We start from the raw sequence: 20,611 nt of genomic DNA, 5'->3' as shown, positions 1-20,611 counted from the left end.
AGTATAGCCAAGTAATCATCCTTCTCGAGTTAGCAAAAGATTTACAGCCTAGAGTGGCTTACAGGAATTATGGGGAGGGGTGAAGAACTAAGAAGAGAACAGGAAATGTCTTGGTGAAACCAGCATACATACTGAACTCTGATACATCCAGCCCAGTTCTCAAACACTAGGGGAAGATTAGAAAATTCTTTCGTAGGAGGATAATTAACTCCAAGACTGCTGATATTCTGTCAATCTCTTAATGAGAAAAGCCAGTCTGGGACTTTTAACTCCTGACAGAAAAGCTGCTACTCAACAAACTGCCCCACACAGTCTCCTAACAGTGCTTAACTCTTTAAGAGTATGAATGGTCAGCTCTTCGCCTGGTCGTCCAGTGGCTAAGACTCCAAGCTCCCAATGCTAGGGGCTCAAGCTTGATTCCAGGTCAGGGAACTAGTTCCACACGCTACAACTAAAGATCCTGCATGCCACAACAAAGACTGAAGATGCTCTGTGATGCAACTAAGAACCGGCACAGCCAAATAAATAAATAAAATTTTTAAAAAAGGTTTTTTTTAAAAAGGAGTATGAATGGTTAGCCAATGATCACCAAATATTTGAAGTCTTCACTACTAATGTGAGAGAAAGTAAAAAATTAACTACGAAAGGAATAAAACCAAAAGCAATGTATGAAGAAAACTTTAAACAAAAAACTCTAAAATCCTAAAACAACACTTTGTATTTATGAAACCAGAATAGTACCTACACCAAAGAAACATACAAAGGACAACAAACATATAAATGAACAAACAAAAAGCAGAGCTCCTGGGAATTAAACTGTATAGGAATTTAAGGAAAAAAACAAAAAAAACAAAAAAACCTCAATCCACAATTCCAAACATAAAATAGAAATAAGATCAAGTAAAAACTGTAACAAAGACAAAGAGATGGACAACAGGAGAGAAATTATCAAAGAAATAATAATAAATATTTCCCAAAACTGTAGGACATGAATTTCCACAATGGAAGTTCCTACCAAACACCTAGCAATGAATTTTAAAAGCTCTATGCAAGGTATATCACAGTAGCACTTCAGATCATTAGGAGTAAGACAGGAACCTAAAATTTCTAAAGGGAAAAAACACAGTCACATACAAAGGAAAGTGATGGCATCAGATTTTTAAATAGCAACACGTAAGACAGAAAGCCTTCAAAACTGTTTCAACTTAGAATTCTAAATAGACGAGTTACAAAAAGCAGGAGTATAAAAAATATTTGCAGACATGCAAAATTTCAAAAAATGTATCTCCCACACACCTTTCTAGAAAATTACTGAAGTGGCTCAGACGGTAAAGAATCTACCTGTAATGCAGGAGACCCAGGTTTGGTCCCTGGGTTGGAAAGATCCCCTGGAGGAGGAAATGGCAACCCATTCTTTCCTGGAGAATTCCAGGGCCAGAGGAGCCTGGCCAACTCTAGTCCATGGGGTTGCAAAGAGTTGGACATGACTGAGTGACTAACACACACACACCCCCTCCAACAAAATGAGTAAAACTTGAAAGGAGATGCCATGGGAATCAAGAAATAGGAAATAAATAAGAGGCAAAGATATGGTACAGTGATAAAGGAAAAGACTAGGAAAATAGACATTCTTTGAAATTCAAGATGGGAGCAAGTACAAATCAAAGCAAGACTATGAAGGACTCTAGTACAGAGGTCTCCAAGAATAAAGGTGTTTGGCTGAATTAACAATAGATACATAACTTTATGCAACAAACAAAAATAAACAGTAAACTTCAAATGAAAGGTTGTTCAAAAATGGAAATGGAATTACAGTTAAGCATGAATGCTGATTAAACAAAAGTTGTAATAAAAAATATTAAAAAGATTGAGGGACAGGGAGAAGAACATGTAAATGAATTAAATGTTATCCTTCAATTATAGGTAGGCAACTGATACTATATAAAACTGGAAAAAAGAATCAAGAAAATAGAATATGCAAAGTACTTGGGAAGTGTACATAAAAAGGACAAGCAAAAGATGAGCTTAAACACTAGATGAAATATCTCTATGGAATGAGGACTAGAAGCAGAGAGGTACACAGAAGGATGCTACTTTTTCATTATTTTAAGGTGCATGATGTTTTAAAGCTATCTACATTTATTATGTAGATAAAACCAAAAGTCAAAAGTTTATACTTCGTAACAAAATACCAATGCATTTAAGATATACCTCACTGAAGATACTAAAGGATACACAAACTGCCTCATAAGATAAATCACAAAAGTTTCTTACCAGCGTGTTATCTGCAATACATACTCCACATACACTTGTTTTTTCAAATGCCCAATTTTCATCGTTCATCAGAAAATCTAAAAGCATACAGTAAAAAGGAAAACACAGTCCATTCAAAAGAACAAAATAAATCTCCAGAAACTCCCTGAAGAAACACAGGCATCAGATATACTAGAACAAGACTTTAAAACAACTGCCTGTGTATATGCTCAAACAGCTAAAGAGAAATACAAATAACTAAAGTAAATTTTAAAAACAATACATGAAGAAAGTGAGAACAACCACAAAGTGATAGAAATTATAAAAAGGAACCAAACTCTGGAGTTGAAAAATATAATAATTAAATTCAAAAATTCACTATAGCATCAACAACATATTTGAACAAGCCGAAGAAAATCAGGATCAGTGAACTCAAAGATTAGACATTTGAAATCATCAAGTCTAATGAATAGAAAGAAAAAGAATGAAGAAAGTGAACTGAGCCTAAGGGATTCATGGGACATATCAAATAGATTAATATGTACATTAAGGAAGTCTCAAGAACAAGAAGAGACAGTGGCAAAGGGATTATATTTCTGAATATAATCATTCAGAAATATAATTATTTCTGAAGAAATAATGGGTGCCAAACAAATTCTAAATTTGCCCAAAGATCAACAAATCAACAAATCTAAAAAGCTCAACTAATTCCAGGTAGAATAAACCCAGAGACCCACATCAAGATACATAATCAAACTTCTGAAAGACAGAGAATCTTCAAAACAGCAAAGAAAAAGAAAATCATCACAAGAGATCTTCATAACAATATAAGCAGAATTCTCAATAGAAACTGTGGAAGTCAGAATTCCAGTAGGCTTAAAATGCTGAGAGAAAACACTCTCAATTGAGATTACCACATTCATCAAAACTGTCCTTCACATATGAAGGGTAAATTAAGACATTTCCAAATGAACAAAAGCTGAAGGAGTTCCTTATTGTTATGCCTGCCCTACAGGAAAAACTTCAGGGAACTCTTCAGTTGAAATGAAAGGCCACTGGGCAGTAACTAGAAGCTATATGCCTCTGGGAAAGGCGAACACTGGCAAAAATTACAAACAGTATAACTGCCATTATGGTTTGTAACTCCACTTTTTATTTGCTGCAGGATGTAAAAGAGAAGTGCATTAAAAAATCATCATAAATCTGTTAATAGGTACACAATATAAAGGTATGATTTGTGACACTGATAATAGAGGAGGAACAGAGCTATACAGAAAAGTTTTTCCAAGTTAGAAAGTGAAAGTGAAAGTCGCTCAGTCATGTCTGACTCTTTGCAACCCCATACTATACAGTCCATGGAATTCTCCAGGCCAGAATACTGGAGTGCATAAGCCCTTCCATTCTCCAGGGGATCTTCCCCACCCAGGGATCAAACCCAGGTCTCCCACATTGTAGGTGGATTCTTTACCAGCTGAGCCACCAAGGAAGCCCAAAGTGAAAGTGCAAGTTGCTCAGCCATGTCTGACTTTGCAACCCCATGGACTATGCAGCCCATGGAATTCTCTAGGCCAGAATATTGGAGGATTGAAGTTAAGTTGGAACCAATTCAAAATACATTGTTACAACTTTACAATGTTGTAAGTAATCTCCGTAGTAACTACAAACAAAATACTTATAAACCATTAACAAAGGAAATGAGAAAGGGGATCAAAACACATTACCACAAAGAAAAAAACCCAACTAAACACAGAGGAAGGCAATAATGAAGGAAATGAGATATGTAAAAGCTGTACAAAAGACATATCAAAAAATAATAAAATGGCAATACTCTATAAAGTTACTGTAAATGTAAATGTATTAAACTACAATATAGAGTAGGAAGGCACAGATTAGGAGAATGGACAGGCACATGAAAAGATGCTCATCATCACTAATTATTAGCGAAATGCAAATCAAAGCCACAATGAAGTACCACCCTCATACCAGTCAGAATGGCCATCATCAAAAAGTCTACAAACAACAAATGCTGGAGGGGATGTGGAGAAAAAGAAAGCCTTCTACACTGTTGGTGGGAACTCAAAACTGATGCAGCCACTATGGAAAACAGTACAGAGGTTCCTCAAAAAATCTAAAACCAGAGTTGCCATATGATCCAGCAACCCCACTCCTGGACATACATCTAAGACAAAACTGTAACTGGGGAAAAATACCCCTAAATTCATAGCAGCACTATTTATAATAGCTAGACATGGAAACAATCTAAATGTCAACGGGCAGATAAATGGATAAAAGTGCATGAATATACAATGGAATATTACTCAGCTATAAAAAGAATGAAATAATGCCATTTGCAGCAACATGGATGGACTAAGAGATCATTATACTTAAGTAAGCAAAGAAAAAAAGAGAATGACAAATACCACACACTATCACTTATTGTGGAATCGAAACTAAGACACACATGCATATAGCTATGAAATACAAACAGACTCACAGATATAGAGAACAGACTTGTGGTTGCCAAGGGAGAGGGGAAGTGGGGAAGGAATGACTGGGAGCTTGGGATTAGCAAATGCAAACTACTATATACTCAATGGATAAACAACAAGGTCCTATTGTAGAGCACATGGACCTATATTCAATATCCTGTGATAAACCATAATGGAAAAGAACATATGTATGTATAACCGAATCATTTTGCTGTATAATAAAAATTAAAACTTATAAATCAACTATACATCATAAAACTTAAAAAATATACGATTATAAAAAATACACACAACCTAACAACAGAGCCTCAAATATATGAAGCAAAAAATGACACAGTTCAAGTGGTTCTACAATAAGAATTAGAGATGTCAACAGAGGACGATAAAGGACAAATGAACCAAAAAGGAGACTGATAAGGAAAGAGGACCTTAATAATACTATAGAACAAATAGACCTAACAGATATATTCAGAATATTCACCCAACAGGAACAGAGTACCCATTCTTCTAAGGGAAACACAACATTCTCTAAGAAAGACCACATGATAGGTCACAAAACAAGTCTTAAACCTTTTCACAAGATTGGAAAAAATACTTTGTATGGTTTCAATCCAATGAAATGAAACTAGAAACCAACAACAGAAGGCAAAATGGAAAATTAACAAACACAAGGAAATTTAACAAAACAATGAACACGTCAAAGTAGAAATTATAAAGGAAACTAAAAAATACCTTGAGATAAACAAAAATGAAGACACAACAGATCAAAATTTACAGGATGCAGAGAAACCAATGCTAAGAGATTTATACCTATAAACACCTACGTTAAAAAAAATCTCAAATCATAACCTTATATGTTTAAGAAACTTGAAAAAGTATAATAAACCATATCCAAACCTACCAGAAGGAAGGAATAACAAAGATTAAAGTAAAAATAAAACAGAGACAAGAAAAACAACAGAAAACAATCAACAAAATTAAAAGTTGGTTCTTTGAGAAGACCAACAAAATGGATAAGCCTTTACCTAGACTGGCAAAGAAAAAAGAGAAAGAAGACTCAAATGACTAAAACCATAAATAAAAACAGAGATGCCTTTATACACTCACATATACAATCTGAAATGAAATATGCAGTAAACCTGCAGAAGAAGAAAACAAACCTGAATCTTAAATAAGAAGTGTATTAATTAAAAAATTAAAATGGAGATAAATACTACTTATTTTACAGAAATAGGAATATAAAAGAATAATAGTTAAATGCCAACAAACGTGATAAGCTAGATGGACAAATTCCTGGAAACATATAGACTACTTAAACTGAAACAAGAAGAAACACAAAATCTGTATAGACCTAGAACAAGTAAGACTTAATAAATAATCCAAAACTTTCTAATAATAAAAAGCCCAGAACAGATAGCTTCACAGATGCATTCTATCAAACATTTAAAGAAGAATTAACACCAATTCTTAAGCTCTTTTGAAGCAGTGCAGAGGAAGGAATACCATCTATGAGGCCAGCCAGCCAGACACCAAAAGAGAACAAGTATGTCTCAACAGCAAACAAAATTTACGGTCACATAAAAACCTGTACAAAAAGGTATATAGCAACTCCATTTGTAACTGCCAAAAATGGAAGCAAACCCAAGCGTCTTTCAATGGATAAACAGAAAACCTGTGGTACGTGAATGTAATGGAACACTACTCAGCAATCAAGTAGTGTTTATACCACTACTTCATACACAGAACAAACTGGATGAGGCGTTATGGTGAGTCAAAGTCAGTTTCAGAAGGTCATCTAGTGTGTGATTCCACTGATACGGCATTCTGGAAAAGGTGATAGAGACAGATCAGGGGTAGAGATAGTATATGACCACAAAAAGGAAAACACAAGAGAGTTTTCAGTGTGGTCCTGTGTCCTGACTGACTATGGTATACCCTGTATCCTATTCTGCTTCCTGATTGCACTGCTAGTTAAACAAATCTTTAATTACAATTAGTTGTAACTAATAGAACAGTATACCAAATAAAAGCTGCTCATATTCATGTTAAATGACAAAATGCCAGACGTGAGCAAAAGGGTAGGGCACTGAGCTTGCCATCTTTCTCTTAGAAATCATCTTCCTCTGAGTTACTGCCTCTGAATCCTCTTACTGTTGTTGTGTTAAACCCATTTTGTCCTTTATTTTTTACTACTTTTTAAACATTCAATGACCTCCCTTCATCTTCCCCCATTACCCTGTTGACCCTGAGGTAAGTATGTTTAACCTGTTGTATTTCTTCTGCCTTAAGAAAAATAAAGTATCTTTTCTTAATAAATGTTAAGTACAATAATATGCCTAAATAATTTCTTCAGTTATTATAAATTACTATAAAACTGTGAAGAAAACAACTATTTAGAATTCATTTACCAAAACAGATTCTCAAACATAATTTTATATATATATTCCAAAAAATATTTTAGATAAATATTGATCCCAAAAGTCATTGCTTTGGTCACTTTCTAAAACTGTATTTAACACTAGAAAGTGATTTACCAAACAATATTTTGCTATTCTAGAGCTCTCATCTATTAAAAGTGTTCTTTCATTAATATAAGTCAAAATGATCCTGAAGATTTCTTTGCTGAAACATCCAAATGAAAATCAAAGTGAACAAATTTCAAAAAATGAACTGATTTCATATCAGCAGTTTTCCCAGTAAATACAGCAAGCCTTCACCATTATGAAAGACCTTTAAAGAATTATACCCATTCTCTTGGCTCTAATATACATGACTTACTTTAATGTGGTAATGCCAAAACAATTATCATTGCCAGGAATTATACACAGGCCAAACAATACAATTGTGATTAGTGTCACAAAAGATCAAAATATATATCAATTATAAACTTATAGGTTTTGACTTGCAATTAGAGTCTCCAAACATAGATTCCAGAATTTCACTGAGTAAATGAGTTCTCCAACTAGTACCCACTCATATATAAATGAAATAATTTCAGCTTTAGAAAACTCAGCTATTTTCTATCTACATGACCTCATTTAAACAGAAGGAGCCTCAAAAATTTGTTTTCAGAGACACATTTAAGTAGAAGAGTAAAAAGCAGGTATGGGTGATATTATGCTATCAATTTAAGTATGCTATTACAGAAATAAAAACATGTATTAGATATTAAACAGACCTAATATTAAAATGCAACCAAGTTAGAACCCAAGTGAATCAATCCAACTAAAAAATGTATGTATGGATATATATAAACCAACAAACACTATCTAAAGAAAACTAGAATGACCTCAATGAAATGAGGCAGAAACCTCAAACCATTTAAGTTTAAGAGTGATGTTGTAGATAGCATTTCTCCACACCTGGCCTTTTCTTCTGTAAAATGGAAACATGAGTTCTTCCAAACCAAAACACATGTTTAAGAATTGTTTCTACTTTGCAAATAGGTATTTATCCTAGTCCAATAAGTAGGAAGCAAATTCCTGTGTGTTCTCGTATTCTGGGGAAAAATAAAGTCTTGAAAAACAACTAAAGCAAACCAATTATAAAATGTAAAATGACCCCAATTCTTATATCTATCCTACTGCTATCTACAAAACCATGTGTGATGACTTTTACACCTGGTAATTTCTAAAAACACGCTAATATGGGTGACATTTCCAACCCAGATGTTCCATTCTCCAGTCCACATTTTCAAATGCTGGATCTGCTCAAACTATCTCCAATTCAACAGAATCACAAATAGCCTGGATATTTCTCACACTTATCTAATACTGTTAATAACAAACAGTCCACCAGCCTGGCACTTTGTGAACCAATAAATATCCAGCAAAGAAACATCATTTATAATTAGTACATACGTTCTTTCCGGTGCTCAACTAAGCCAACAGCCTGCTTTGCTGAACATTTTGCAAACCAATTGTCCCCAAGTAAAACAGTGACTTCATTAGTATGCACGAGTTTTCCTGGCATGAAGGCAAAGGGGCCAAATGGTACCTATTGTTCAAAAAAAAGAGAGAAGGTTAAAAAAAATTAAAAACACTAAAAACTACGTTTTATGAAACAGCATTAAAAGCTGTGTGTGGAGGTCTTTTTTAAAAAATCTCCTCACTAAGAAAAATAAAGTGTCAACTTCATGGACATTTAACATTATAATTTCACTAGGAAAACCTTAGAAAAAATTTAGGTTAATTTATCAACATTAAAACAACAAAAGAAATGAGCATATTTACAAAAATAGCTTTCAGAGAAATAAGCGTTGCTTCCAAACATATTTATTTTTTGCTCAGTCATAAATCTAAATGAAAGCAAACTAGAAATAAAGTATTAATAAAGACTAACTTTGATTTTTTTAAACTGAAAATTATTTCTGAGAAAATACTGTCTTTGGGGGGGCAAAACAGGAATTAACAAAGAGCTTTCAAAGGTTTACAAAATTTATGAAATATTTGAGCTGGTATAATAAAGAACAATATATTTTCAAAATATCTGGTCTAAATTAAGAACACAGTCTTCATGAAAAAGAATATTCATGCAAAGAAAGAATCTAATTCAGGGCTCACAAATAGACTAATATGTTGATATGAAGATCTGAATATTAAAAAAAAAAATTATCAGCACCTTTATATATATATAAAATCCATGTTCTGTGATTTAATTCTCCAAGATATATAACATTATGGTCTACTGCTGCTCTGGTTAACAGGAAATGACTACATGCCATATTTCTGTTGTAATTAGTTTGCTAACAAAGTAAATTTGCATACCAAATACGTCAAATTTTATGTTAACATTTATGCCATTTATGGCATCATAACATAATTTTAAATCTAAAAAAGGAAAAGAATACCAACTATTACCACAATTAGTACATTATTATAAAGTAAAACAGAAACCTTTACTATGAGCTATCTCTGATCTAGTCCAGGGAGTCAACTTGTAAATCAATACATATAAAGCAAAGAAACACCTTTTTACTTTACATAGTTAACACCTTTACAAGAAACAATATTCTACTTTAAAAGAAACACATCAAACATACCATGATATTATAAGACAACTTATCAGGCAAAGTACTGAGTCTTTCTTGAAGAGCATTATAGTCATTATCTACCTTCTTCCTGTTGACAAAAAAAATACCAAATACTATATTAATACCCAAATTAATGGTTCCTCAAGTAGGCTACATATCATAAGCTAATCAAACACCTAATTTCAGCAATTTAAAGTGTTTTTTTTTTTAATTTTAAAATCGTGTTTCTACAAAATTTAGCAACAGCATTATTCCACCATACACTTATCAAAGAATTAAGACTCTGAGCTTTTAGATGTAGAACACACATATCTTGAGAATTATTGTTCCCTAAAGTAGAGGATCATCTGAACTAAAGAAAATTTGGAAATTAAGGGAGACAGTGAGATTGGAGGGAAATGGGCTCAAGATGAAGGAAGAAGAGAGCTGAGAAAAGCTTTTGAGAGAATAAACAACTGGTTGTGAAACAGAAATCATCAACACAAAATATGAGCAGATGCTTCAGTCTGTCCTCCTCAGAAAACGTTGGGTTGAAAAATCTGGAGTCATCAACTCTTCAGTTATTCATACTAATGTTATTGAGGTGAGAGAGAATCAATCAGGAGCTAGAAGAAATTAGGTAGAGGTACTATAAAAAGTATTTCCTTTGGGCGTTTCAATTCCATGTTATATCTAAACAGAGCTACCTGATAACTAATTTCAGACCACCAAAAGATATAAATCTGTAGGAGCAGAAATGGTGATGTTTCCCACACTGTGAACCATACTCAGTTCTCACAGCTGCTGGAACTGAATAGCCCTACACTGAACTTGTGTCAAACCTTCTGTGAATATGTGGTTTCCAAAGGGTTCCCTGCTAGGCTGCAGGCTGCAAGCAAAACCAGAGCACTGAAATTTTTTACAGCAGAGGGATGGTTTTCTCAATTTAAAAAAAATAACAAAAACAAAAACTCACCAATTCAGCAAGTAATTTAAAAGCACATGTAGAAATTATCAAATTAAAATTAGGATAAATTGCAGTATAGATAATCACTCTCCAGGTAATAAAAATGACTGTTCATGGAATTGGTTTCAGTTTACTCCTTAGCTCCCCTACAGCAACAAACATAATTAATAAAAATCATCTTATTTAGTCTTAAAAATATCAAGGAATTTCACATATTTTAATTCATTGTAAAAATATTCCTGCAGTACATGTCACATCAATATTTTCCTCTTTACAAAAGAGAAAGCAGAAGAAAAATGGAAAAAAAACACACATTTAAGAGAAATTAGATCCACTCTATTAAGGAGAGGTAGCAATGACCTTAACCTAGGTCTTCTGACCAGTATTCTATCAAGCCAGCCTTTTCATTTTCTAATGTTCAAGTGTTTTTTTAAAAACTTTCCTCTCAAATCCCTTTATATAAATAAACATAAAATGTCTTTATTTGTTTAAGGCAAAAGTCATCTTTCTGGATATTTTATATGAATAAAATGGTAGGAAATTTCAGGAACAGGCCTATATACCAGAAAGAACATGGCTTCGAAGTCAGACCAGAGGATCAATCCCAGCTCCACCATTTAACAAATTAATCATAGATTTAGTATCTTCAATGGTAAAAAATTTAAAGAATACCTATCTCACAGATTCAAAGAGGACTAAAATAAATGGTTTAACACCTTGTCCAGCACTGAACACCTAAATACATTGAGCCTTCAATGACCCTTTTCCCATGAAGTATCTAAAATTTGAAAGAAAGACTGTACTACCCACTAAGATAATTCCACTGTGTACAATTCATTCAATTTGATACAAATAACACAACTTACTTAAAGACAGTTTAACTAAACCTAACAATTCAGGAAGCTTCTACAAACAGGATTCCTGTGAGCAATAAATGGGACAGTTTGGAAGAACTGAAGTGACACAATGCCTGAACACTGTGAACTCATTAAATCTATAAATACTAGCAGTTTTACATAAGTAATTTGGCAAATGCTTAGATGACTAATGTCAGTTGCTAAGTTGTGTCCAACTCTTTGCAACCGCACCATGCTGCTCTGTCCAATGGGATTTCCCAGGCAAGAATACTGAAGTGGGTGGCCATTGCCTTCTCCAGGGGATCTTCCCCATCCAGGGATCAAATCCAGGTCTCTTGCACTGCAGGCAGATTCTTTACCATCTGAGCCATCAGGGAAGCCCTAAATGTTCCTATTAATTGTTAAAAAACTAATATTAAAGTTAGCATTCAATATGTACTATTTTGGTAAATACACCTGAAAAGGGGGGCAGATTTCTAACAAAACATCTCTTATATATTAAAAGAACAGAAGATTCAATCAAAGACACTATGAGAGGTCAATGTCAGTATTCCAAAGCATATTCAGTTTTAAACTAAATCAATAATTCTCTCTAGAAGAAAAAAACTGTGGCCATATTGGAGAACAGTTTAAGATCAGAGTGTTATTTCTAAATTTTGAATTGTTTTCTAAAAATACACGAAGACAACCAAAAAAAAAAAAAAAAGACTAAATTTATGCCAACCAAAAAAAAAAAAAAAATACACAAAGAAAGGAGAAGAGAATTTAAAAAACAGCTCATGCAGAAATCCTTTTTGAAGGGAGGCAAGTAGAGTCAAGCAGTGCCACTGGAAGAAACTATGGCTTGAAGAACTCTCTCCCTGAAATTCCCACTAGAGGAAATATTCAGGATCAAGTGCTTGGTCAAACAGTTATCTCCAAATAGTCCCTCCTCTAATACTCTGGGCTTAAAAAAAATCCCATAAAAGATCACAAAGCCTATACAGCAGAAAACACAAAATGACTCTAAGAACTAATGTGTTATGGAAGGTATCTTTGTTTGTACCAAAATCTGAATAGACTTTTTTCTTTTTCTATTTTACCACTCAGAAATATAGAACTAAATTTTTGGAGACTGTAAAATATGTAGTCAAAGAAGCCAACTGCTTAAAATAACTTTTTTTCAGATGAAAATAAAACCCAGATGTAGTTAGGATAAATCTCTCAAGCCTACTTATTTATTCCGTTACTAGATAAGACTTCCTTGTTTGGTTTCACCATATCTGATCCTTACAGATTAGGTTCAACCTTCAATTCTTAATTTAAAAGAATTACCCAATAGTAAGATTTAATTTGCACCAAACATTCTCATGCAATGTTACTTACAGAAAATAAGAACTAAAGCACTGTGATATGGCACAGAAGAAACTTTCATAATCTTCTTTTTAAATCTTGCTAATCATATGCTATAAGCCTTCTGAGACACACCTAAGGTTTTTATTAAAGAGCAGCAGCAAAAAAGGACATAACTGCAAACTAGCCTTAACCTTAAGGATGAAGATCAGGACAGATCTCATGAGAAATATCTTACTTTCATAAGGCTGTAAAAACTATGAGAGAGCAAGTTAAATGACATGTACGCTCAAGTATTTACAGGTAAAGTATGCAGATGTCCACAATTTTCTTTGAAACACATCATAAAAAAATGGACTAAGGGTTAAGGTATGGATAGCTATGTGATCAAGTTTCATCTATATAATTCTTTCAATTTTTCTGTATGTTTGAAGATTTTCATAATAGAATATTAAAAAGGAGATGGGAGAAATATCAAAGAAACTCTTTAACCCTCTTCTTAAATGCATGGTAAAAAAAGAAAAGCTTTGTAAAGCAAAAGAAAAAAGTTCTACATCCCATGTTTGAGGCAAGTGAGTAAAGACTCCAATTTCCAGCTTTCAATAGTAAAAACAGAAAATAAAACGATTCACTGAAACAAAATTTGTTCATTTTTCTCCTTAAAGTATGAAGTTGTAATAGGCAGAAAGTATTGACATTAAGCCCATTTAAAAAAAAAAAAAACTCCTATCATTCTCTTTACCTACTATCCTAAACAAAAAGGAGAAAACATCAAGAGATGGATGCTTAAAGGGAAAAGAAGGAAAGGGCTTTACATTAATGCTAATATCTAGGTTGATCTGGGGTAGAGTTAATTCTTTTTTTGTTTGTTAATTTGAGAAATTATAAAACCCAAAGATTTTGGAATATATATACAATTTTCTTTAGAAATGACTCTTAGTCCATCATACCCACTCTGGAATGTCCTATTAAGGATCCAAGAAACCTTTGTTTCAATTCAATTCACCATTTATTGAGCGCCTGCTCTGCAACCAAGCATTATGCCATACACTGCAGGGATCATCACTCAAATATAACACGTCTTTTTTCCTTTTTTTTTTTTGCAATGCTTCTCCGTTAAAGATCTGCTGGCTTGATGGATGCCTGGGTTTTTAACCTCAAAAATTAAGAAAACAGAGGAATGCTGAATTCAGGCATGGTAAAGAGAGAAATTTTCTCATTTCTAAAGAATGGAATGACTGAGTTTTTTAGAAGTATTCTCTTAAACAGCATAAACAAATTATCAAGGTTATATTAAGCAATAAAAACATTCTTGAAAGAAGGATCTACATTGTTGTGCCTTCTGTAATTGATGGAAAATACACTTTTAACCATTTAAAAGTATCTGTACTAAATCAACAGCATTTTTTTAAATGGTAATGGGAAAACAAATTACTAGTAAGATAAATGACATCTACTACAAAATTCAGGCAATATGGTCACATATTCCTTTATTTCAACTCATACCTAGGAGACATATCAGACAATGTTGATGAAATAATCCATGTTCTTTATATTTTATGAGTCCATGATAAAACTTTATTTTTAGAAATAGAAAGATGAACCTAAATATAAAAACTTAGTAATTTTTCAGAAGTTTAATGAAACAAAATTATCTAAAAAAAGACAGATGCATCTAACATTGCATGGCTGCAACTGCTTAGTCGCTCAGTCGTGTCTGACTCTTTGCAACGCCATGGACTGCAGCCTGCCAGGCTCCTCTGTCCATGAGGATTCTCCAGGCAAGAATCCTGGAGTGGGTTGCCATGCCCTCCTTTAGGGGATCGTCCCAACTCAGAGTTTGAACCCAGGTCTCCTGCATTACAGGCAGATTCTTTACCATCTGAGCCACCAGGGAAGTCTTAACATTCTACTGCTGCTGCTAAGTCACTTCAGTTGTGTCCAACTCTGTGCGACCCCATAGACAACAGCCCACCAGGCTCCCCCCGTCCCTGGGATTCTCCAGGCAAGAACACTGGAGTGGGTTGCCATTTTCTTCTCCAATGCGTGAAAGTGAAAAGTGAAAGTGAAGTCACTCAGTCGTGTCCGACTGCTAGCAACCCCATGGACTGCAGCCCACCAGGCTCCTCCATCCATGGGATTTTCCAGGCAAAAGTACTGGAGTGGGGTGCCATCGCCTTCTCCCAAAATTTCTTCAATTTAAGTTTTCGGCAATGAGACAAGAGAGTACAATGAATATACACAGCAAAGGTGGGACAGGGGAATTTGTTTGTGCCCCATACCAATAACCATGCATGTGTAACTTTAGATTTGTCAGTTAACCATAGGTGCCTGTTTCTTTATCAGCCTTCTTTTGCTCTATGAATAAAATGAGATATGAATTCAACATAAGAAAGTTTAAACGTTACAAAAATACATTACTCTAAGTAAGAAAGAAATACCCTCAAAGTGCCCAACTGCTTTAGGTTATGAGTTAAGAGGTAATTTTTATTTTATTTTCTAAATTTTCTACAACTGATATATATTTCTATAACAAATCAAAAGGAACTTTTAAGAAAAGATGACTTTAGATATGTTAAATTTATAACTGACTTAAGCTTTGAATATCTGCATCAGTTTCTACTTAGTCTAACATAATTTGTAAGTTTTGTCATTTCAACTTTTCTTTTCTTTTTTTTTCAACTTGTTTTCTATATTTTATTTCTAAATTGCATTTTAGAAAAAAGTAAACTGTTGTATGTTGTTTTCTTAGAACAGTGACTCATAACTCTTTATGGCTACTGACACCTATGAAAGACTGATAAAACCTCTATATCCTTTCCTCATAAAAAGGCCCTGCATTTTGCATCAATTTCAATAGAAGCCCACTCATAAATCCCTTGAGGTTACTATTTGTTTCAAGAGGTCTTATATGAGTTAAAAAAAAAAAAAACAGCAATCCTGGCCTTGAACCCAGCAAATACTTAAAATTCTCAAAATTATTTTTAACTAGTTCAATTTAAATTTTTTTTAAAAAATGGGAAAACTGTCAGCAATTTGGTCAAGAGTTCAAAATAAATAAGTAAAAACATTAAATTGTACAGAAGCTGAATTTTTTTTTACAGCTTACATTTTCCTTAATCACACACTGATACCAACACCTCCTTCTGTCTTCAGTACATTAGAATTTAGACTTTTGTATCTCAAAAACAAAGGCTTCCCAGGTGGCCCTAGTGGTGAAGAATCTGCCTGCCAATGCAGGAGAAGCAAGCCACAGGGGTTTGATCCCTGGGTCAGGAAGATCCCCTGGAGTAGGAAATGGAAACCCACTCCAGTATCCTTGCCTGGAAAATCCCATGGGCAGAGGAGCCTAGTGGGCCACAGTCCATGGGGCTGCAGACAGTCGGATACGACTGAGCGACTAACCAAGTACACATATCTCAAGACAGAGCGTGAACTCATGAGTGAGCCACCTCTCAGTCAAGCAGTACTGCTGCAATATTTAACCTTCATCCTCACACAGTACTCTGTGCTTACAAGTTTTATTGCAGACTGCTCTCATTGTATAAAAAATAAGCAAAACTGAATGGAAAATGAAAAAACTCAGAATGCAAAGAAATGTGTTCAAACCTAATACAGTTAACATAAAGATGAAAAATCATGAGGTAGCCAAATCAAATTGAAATGTAGCCTCAATCAGATATACCAAAATACTCACTGGACTTAAGATGATTCTGAGAAATTGTGAACCAAATACAGTATATGGACACTGGAAACACATCATCAAAGACTATGTTCTAAATGATGAGATGTCATTAGGGATTCTTTTCATAATACTTTATAATACTCTCTGGGAGGAAAAAAATTCCCCTATAACATATAATTTTGCCTTTTATTTTCAGAAATGCTTTAAGTATCAAACTAGTGTGGTTTTTCCAAAAAAAGGCATAAAGCCTAGGCAGGGGACTCCTAGAAGTAACAAATTGCAATTACAGTTTACAAATCATTAACTCTTTTAAAAGAAAAAAGCCTTACCCATTTACAATTTGACATTTGTGACATAAACACACATATAGAATTAAGAAGCTGAAAGAAACAAAGTAAAATGTTTTCAAGAGAGGGAGAGAATTTAGCTTCTTCTCAGAATTATGAGAAAATGTACCTTTATTCTTTTCTCATTTCAACCTTTTTATAAATGTTTTCATTTTATATACAGAATAAAAAATTTAATACAGATTTTGTTTCTTAAAAAATCATTCTTAAAACATTCAACTTGAATATTTTTGGGGGGCAATCTTAATTTGCTTTGAAACATCACACAAGAATTTCAAAACTTACTTATTAACATCCCAAACCATGTATTAACACATGACATCAGAAAAAATATAATAATAATTTTAAAAACTAGTATTTTTTGGTCCAGTTCCCCTTGAAAAATTACAAATGTCATGTCTGCTTTACAATCCCCCTCTCAAAGTTCAAAAGCTTCAGAATTTTTATCTCCAAATTTATTTTTTCTAAAATCAAACATCTGAGCAATATAAAATAGCTTATTTACTGTTTTCATTTAAGTCTGTTTCAGGTAATTTCATAGATAACTTTACTTAATACTTAAAACTCTCTTAAGATAATTTGCAGTAAACAAGACTTTTTTTTAACAATTCACATGCATATAACTTATGACTACAAACAATGCCTAAGATACAGATGATTTCTATGTGCCAGGCATCACATACCATATTTCATTTAATTCTCACAAATCAACACAAGTAATGAGACTTCTTTTTTCTGTGGAATATGTTCAACAGAAGTCATCTATAGTGCACTAAAAATGACCATAAATTTGTTGTCAATCCACTCACCAATAAATGGAATCTATTTCCCCTCCCTCTGAATCTGGTCTAGTTTTATGAGTTCCTTTGACCAACAGAATGTGACTTGGCAGCTTCCATTCTTGCTGCCCTTGTAGCATCATATAAAGTAAGCCAGATAAAAAGAGCCCATGGACAGTGAGGCCCAGCATCACACACGAGCCATCAGACTTACGGGTGAGGCCATTTTGGGGCTGCAACCACACAAGTGAGCCCAAACAAAATCAGCAGAAAACCACAGAGCTGAGTTCAGTCCAATACGCACAACCAAAGAACATTATACAGGCAAATGGTTGTTGTCAGTACACTTGGAGTACTTTTATTAAAGAATAATAAAAAATGGATACAATAGCTTAATAAGGATGTATTTTGAGTTGTAGAAGTCATACTCTGTCCTGTGGTCATTATTTTTAAAAAAATAATACCAAAAAGTATTTGGTAACTAAAAATTAGACATCTGACACACAATGTAGTTCATAGGAACAAAATTAAGTAGTTCACTATTGATTAAAAACAATCTCAAAAGTATAGTACTATATAGTGTGATGAACAGTGTACAGTTTGCACTTTAATCAGAGTGGGAGTATAATATATATAAACATGTGGAAGAATATACACATGCATGTACACACATGCATGCATACATACATACAGACATACAAATATACACTCCTTGTGCAAGTAATTTCTGCAAAAATTTGCAAGGAACTGGTAAAAATAAGCAGTTATTTACCAAGAAGAGAAGTGAGATTTTCAAGACAAGTAAGAGGGAAACTACATACCATGTATACCCATTTGTACCTCTTAAAGTTTGAACTATATAAATATCAGTTCAGTTCAGTCACTCAGTCATGTTTGACTCTTTGCAACCCCACGGGCTACAGCACACCAGGCTTCCCTGTCCATCACCTACTCTGGAGCTTGCTCAAACTCATGTTCATTGAGTCAGTGATGCCATCCAACCATCTCATCCTCTGTCATCCCCTTCTCCTCCTGCCTTCCATCATTCCCAGCATTAGGGTATTTTCCAATGAGTCAGGTCTTTGCATCAGGTGGCCAAAGTACTGGAGATTGAGCTTTAGCATCAGTCCTTCCAATGAATATTCAGTACTGGTTTCCTTTAAGTTGACTGGTTTGATTTCCTTGCAGTCCAAGGGACTCTCAAGAGTTTTCTCCAACACCACAGTTCAAAAGCATCAGTTGTTTGGTGCTCAGCTTTCTTTATAGTCCAACTCTCACATCCATACATGACTACTAGAAAAACCATAGCCTTGACTAGACGAACCTTAGTTGGCAAAGTAATGTCTCTGCTTTTTAATATGCTGTCTAGGTTGGTCATAGCTCTTCTTCAAAGGCACAAGCATGTTATAATTTCATGGCCACAAACAACATCTGCAGTGATTTTGGAGCCCAAGAAGATAAAGTTTCTCACTGTTTCCATTGTTTCCCCATCTATTTGCCATGATGTGATGGGACCAGATGCCATGATCTTCATTTTTTGAATGTTGACTTTTAAGCCAACTTTTTCACTCTCCTCTTTCATCAAGAGGCTCTTTAGTTCCTCTTTGCTTTCTGCCACAATGGTAGTATAATTTGCATATCTGAAGTTATTGCTATTTCTCCCAGCAATCTTGATTCCAGTTTGTGCTTCACCCAGCCTGGCATTTCATGTGATGTACTCTACATATAAGTTAAATAAGCAGGGTGACAGTATACAGTCTTGACATACTCCTTTCTAAATTTGGAACCAGTCGGTTGTTCTGTATCTATTTCTAATTGTTGCTTCTTGACCTGCATACAGATTTCTCAGGAGGCAGGCCAGGAGGCCTGCTATTCCCATTTCTTTAAGAATTTCCACAGTTTGTTGTGATCCACACAGTCAAAAGCTTTAGCTCAGTCAATGAAGCAGAAGTAGATGTTTTCTTGGAACTCTCTTGCTTTTTCCATGATCCAACAGAGGTTGGCAATTTGATCTCTGGTTCCTCTGCCTTTTCTAAATCCAGCTTGAACATCTGGAAGTTGTTCACATACTGTCAAAGCCTGGCTTGGAGAATTTTGAGCATTACTTTACTAGTGTGTGAGATGAGTACAAGTGTGCGGTAGTTTGAGCATTCCTTGGCAGTGCCCTTCTTAGAGATTAAAATGAAAACTGAACTTTTCCAGTCCTGTGGCCACTGCTGAGTTTTCCAAATTTTCTGGCATATTGAGTGCAGCACTTTCACAGCACCATCTTTTAGGATTTGAAATAGATCAGCTGGAATTCCATCAATTCCACTAGCTTTGTTCATAGCGATGCTTCCTAAGGCCCACCTGACTTCGCATTCCAGGATATCTGGCTCTAGGTGAGTGATCACACCATTGTGGTTATCTGGGTCATGAAAATCTCTATGTATAGTTCTTCTCTGTGTATTTTTTTTTTTTTACTCTCAAAATAGCTTTATTAATATTTTGATTCTTCCCAAGATAATCATCTCTCCAAACTCCCTTTTGCTAAATTCTCCCATCTCCAGAGTGGGAAACACATTCCACTTTCATTTGTTCATTCTCATGCTTAGTCGTGTCTGACTCTTTGCGACCCTATGGACTGGAGCCCTCCTCCAGGCTCCTCTGTCCATGGGATTTCCCAGGCAAGAATTCTGGAGTGGGTTGCCATTTCCTCCTCCATTCTCTGTGTATTCTTGCCACCTCTTCTTAATATCTTCTGCTTCTGTTAGGTCCATACCATTTCTGTACTTTATCGAGCCCATCTTTGCATGAAATGTTCCCTCCAGTTCAGTTCAGTCGCTCAGTCGTGTCCGACTCTTTGCGACCCCATGAATCGCAGCACGCCAGGCCTCCCTGTCCCTCACCAA

At 34.5% G+C, this 20,611-nt stretch overlaps 1 protein-coding gene across 2 annotated transcripts in view; it reads right to left on the bottom strand.

Moving 5' to 3' along the window:
• Window positions 1–20,611, bottom strand: part of URI1 (URI1 prefoldin like chaperone) — a 63,113-nt gene that overhangs the window by 16,163 nt on the left and 26,339 nt on the right. The window contains exons 1-3 of one of the 2 annotated variants that reach the window (XM_070770886.1): window positions 10,730–10,866; window positions 9,784–9,862; window positions 8,603–8,738 (exon numbers count right to left, since the gene is read on the bottom strand). In XM_070770886.1, coding sequence (XP_070626987.1) covers window positions 8,603–8,738; window positions 9,784–9,786 — 139 coding nt within the window. In that variant the 5' untranslated portion in view covers window positions 9,787–9,862; window positions 10,730–10,866. Of the gene's footprint in view, window positions 1–8,602; window positions 8,739–9,783; window positions 9,863–10,729; window positions 10,867–20,611 lie in introns of those variants that run through there. The other variant, XM_019979645.2, reaches the window with a different exon arrangement.

Source organism: Bos indicus, chromosome 18 (genome assembly GCF_029378745.1).
Source record: "Bos indicus isolate NIAB-ARS_2022 breed Sahiwal x Tharparkar chromosome 18, NIAB-ARS_B.indTharparkar_mat_pri_1.0, whole genome shotgun sequence".
Classification (NCBI taxonomy): Eukaryota; Metazoa; Chordata; class Mammalia; order Artiodactyla; family Bovidae; genus Bos; species Bos indicus.
The sequence above is the reverse complement of the archived record's forward strand: the minus strand, read 5'-3'. Positions and strand labels throughout refer to the sequence as shown.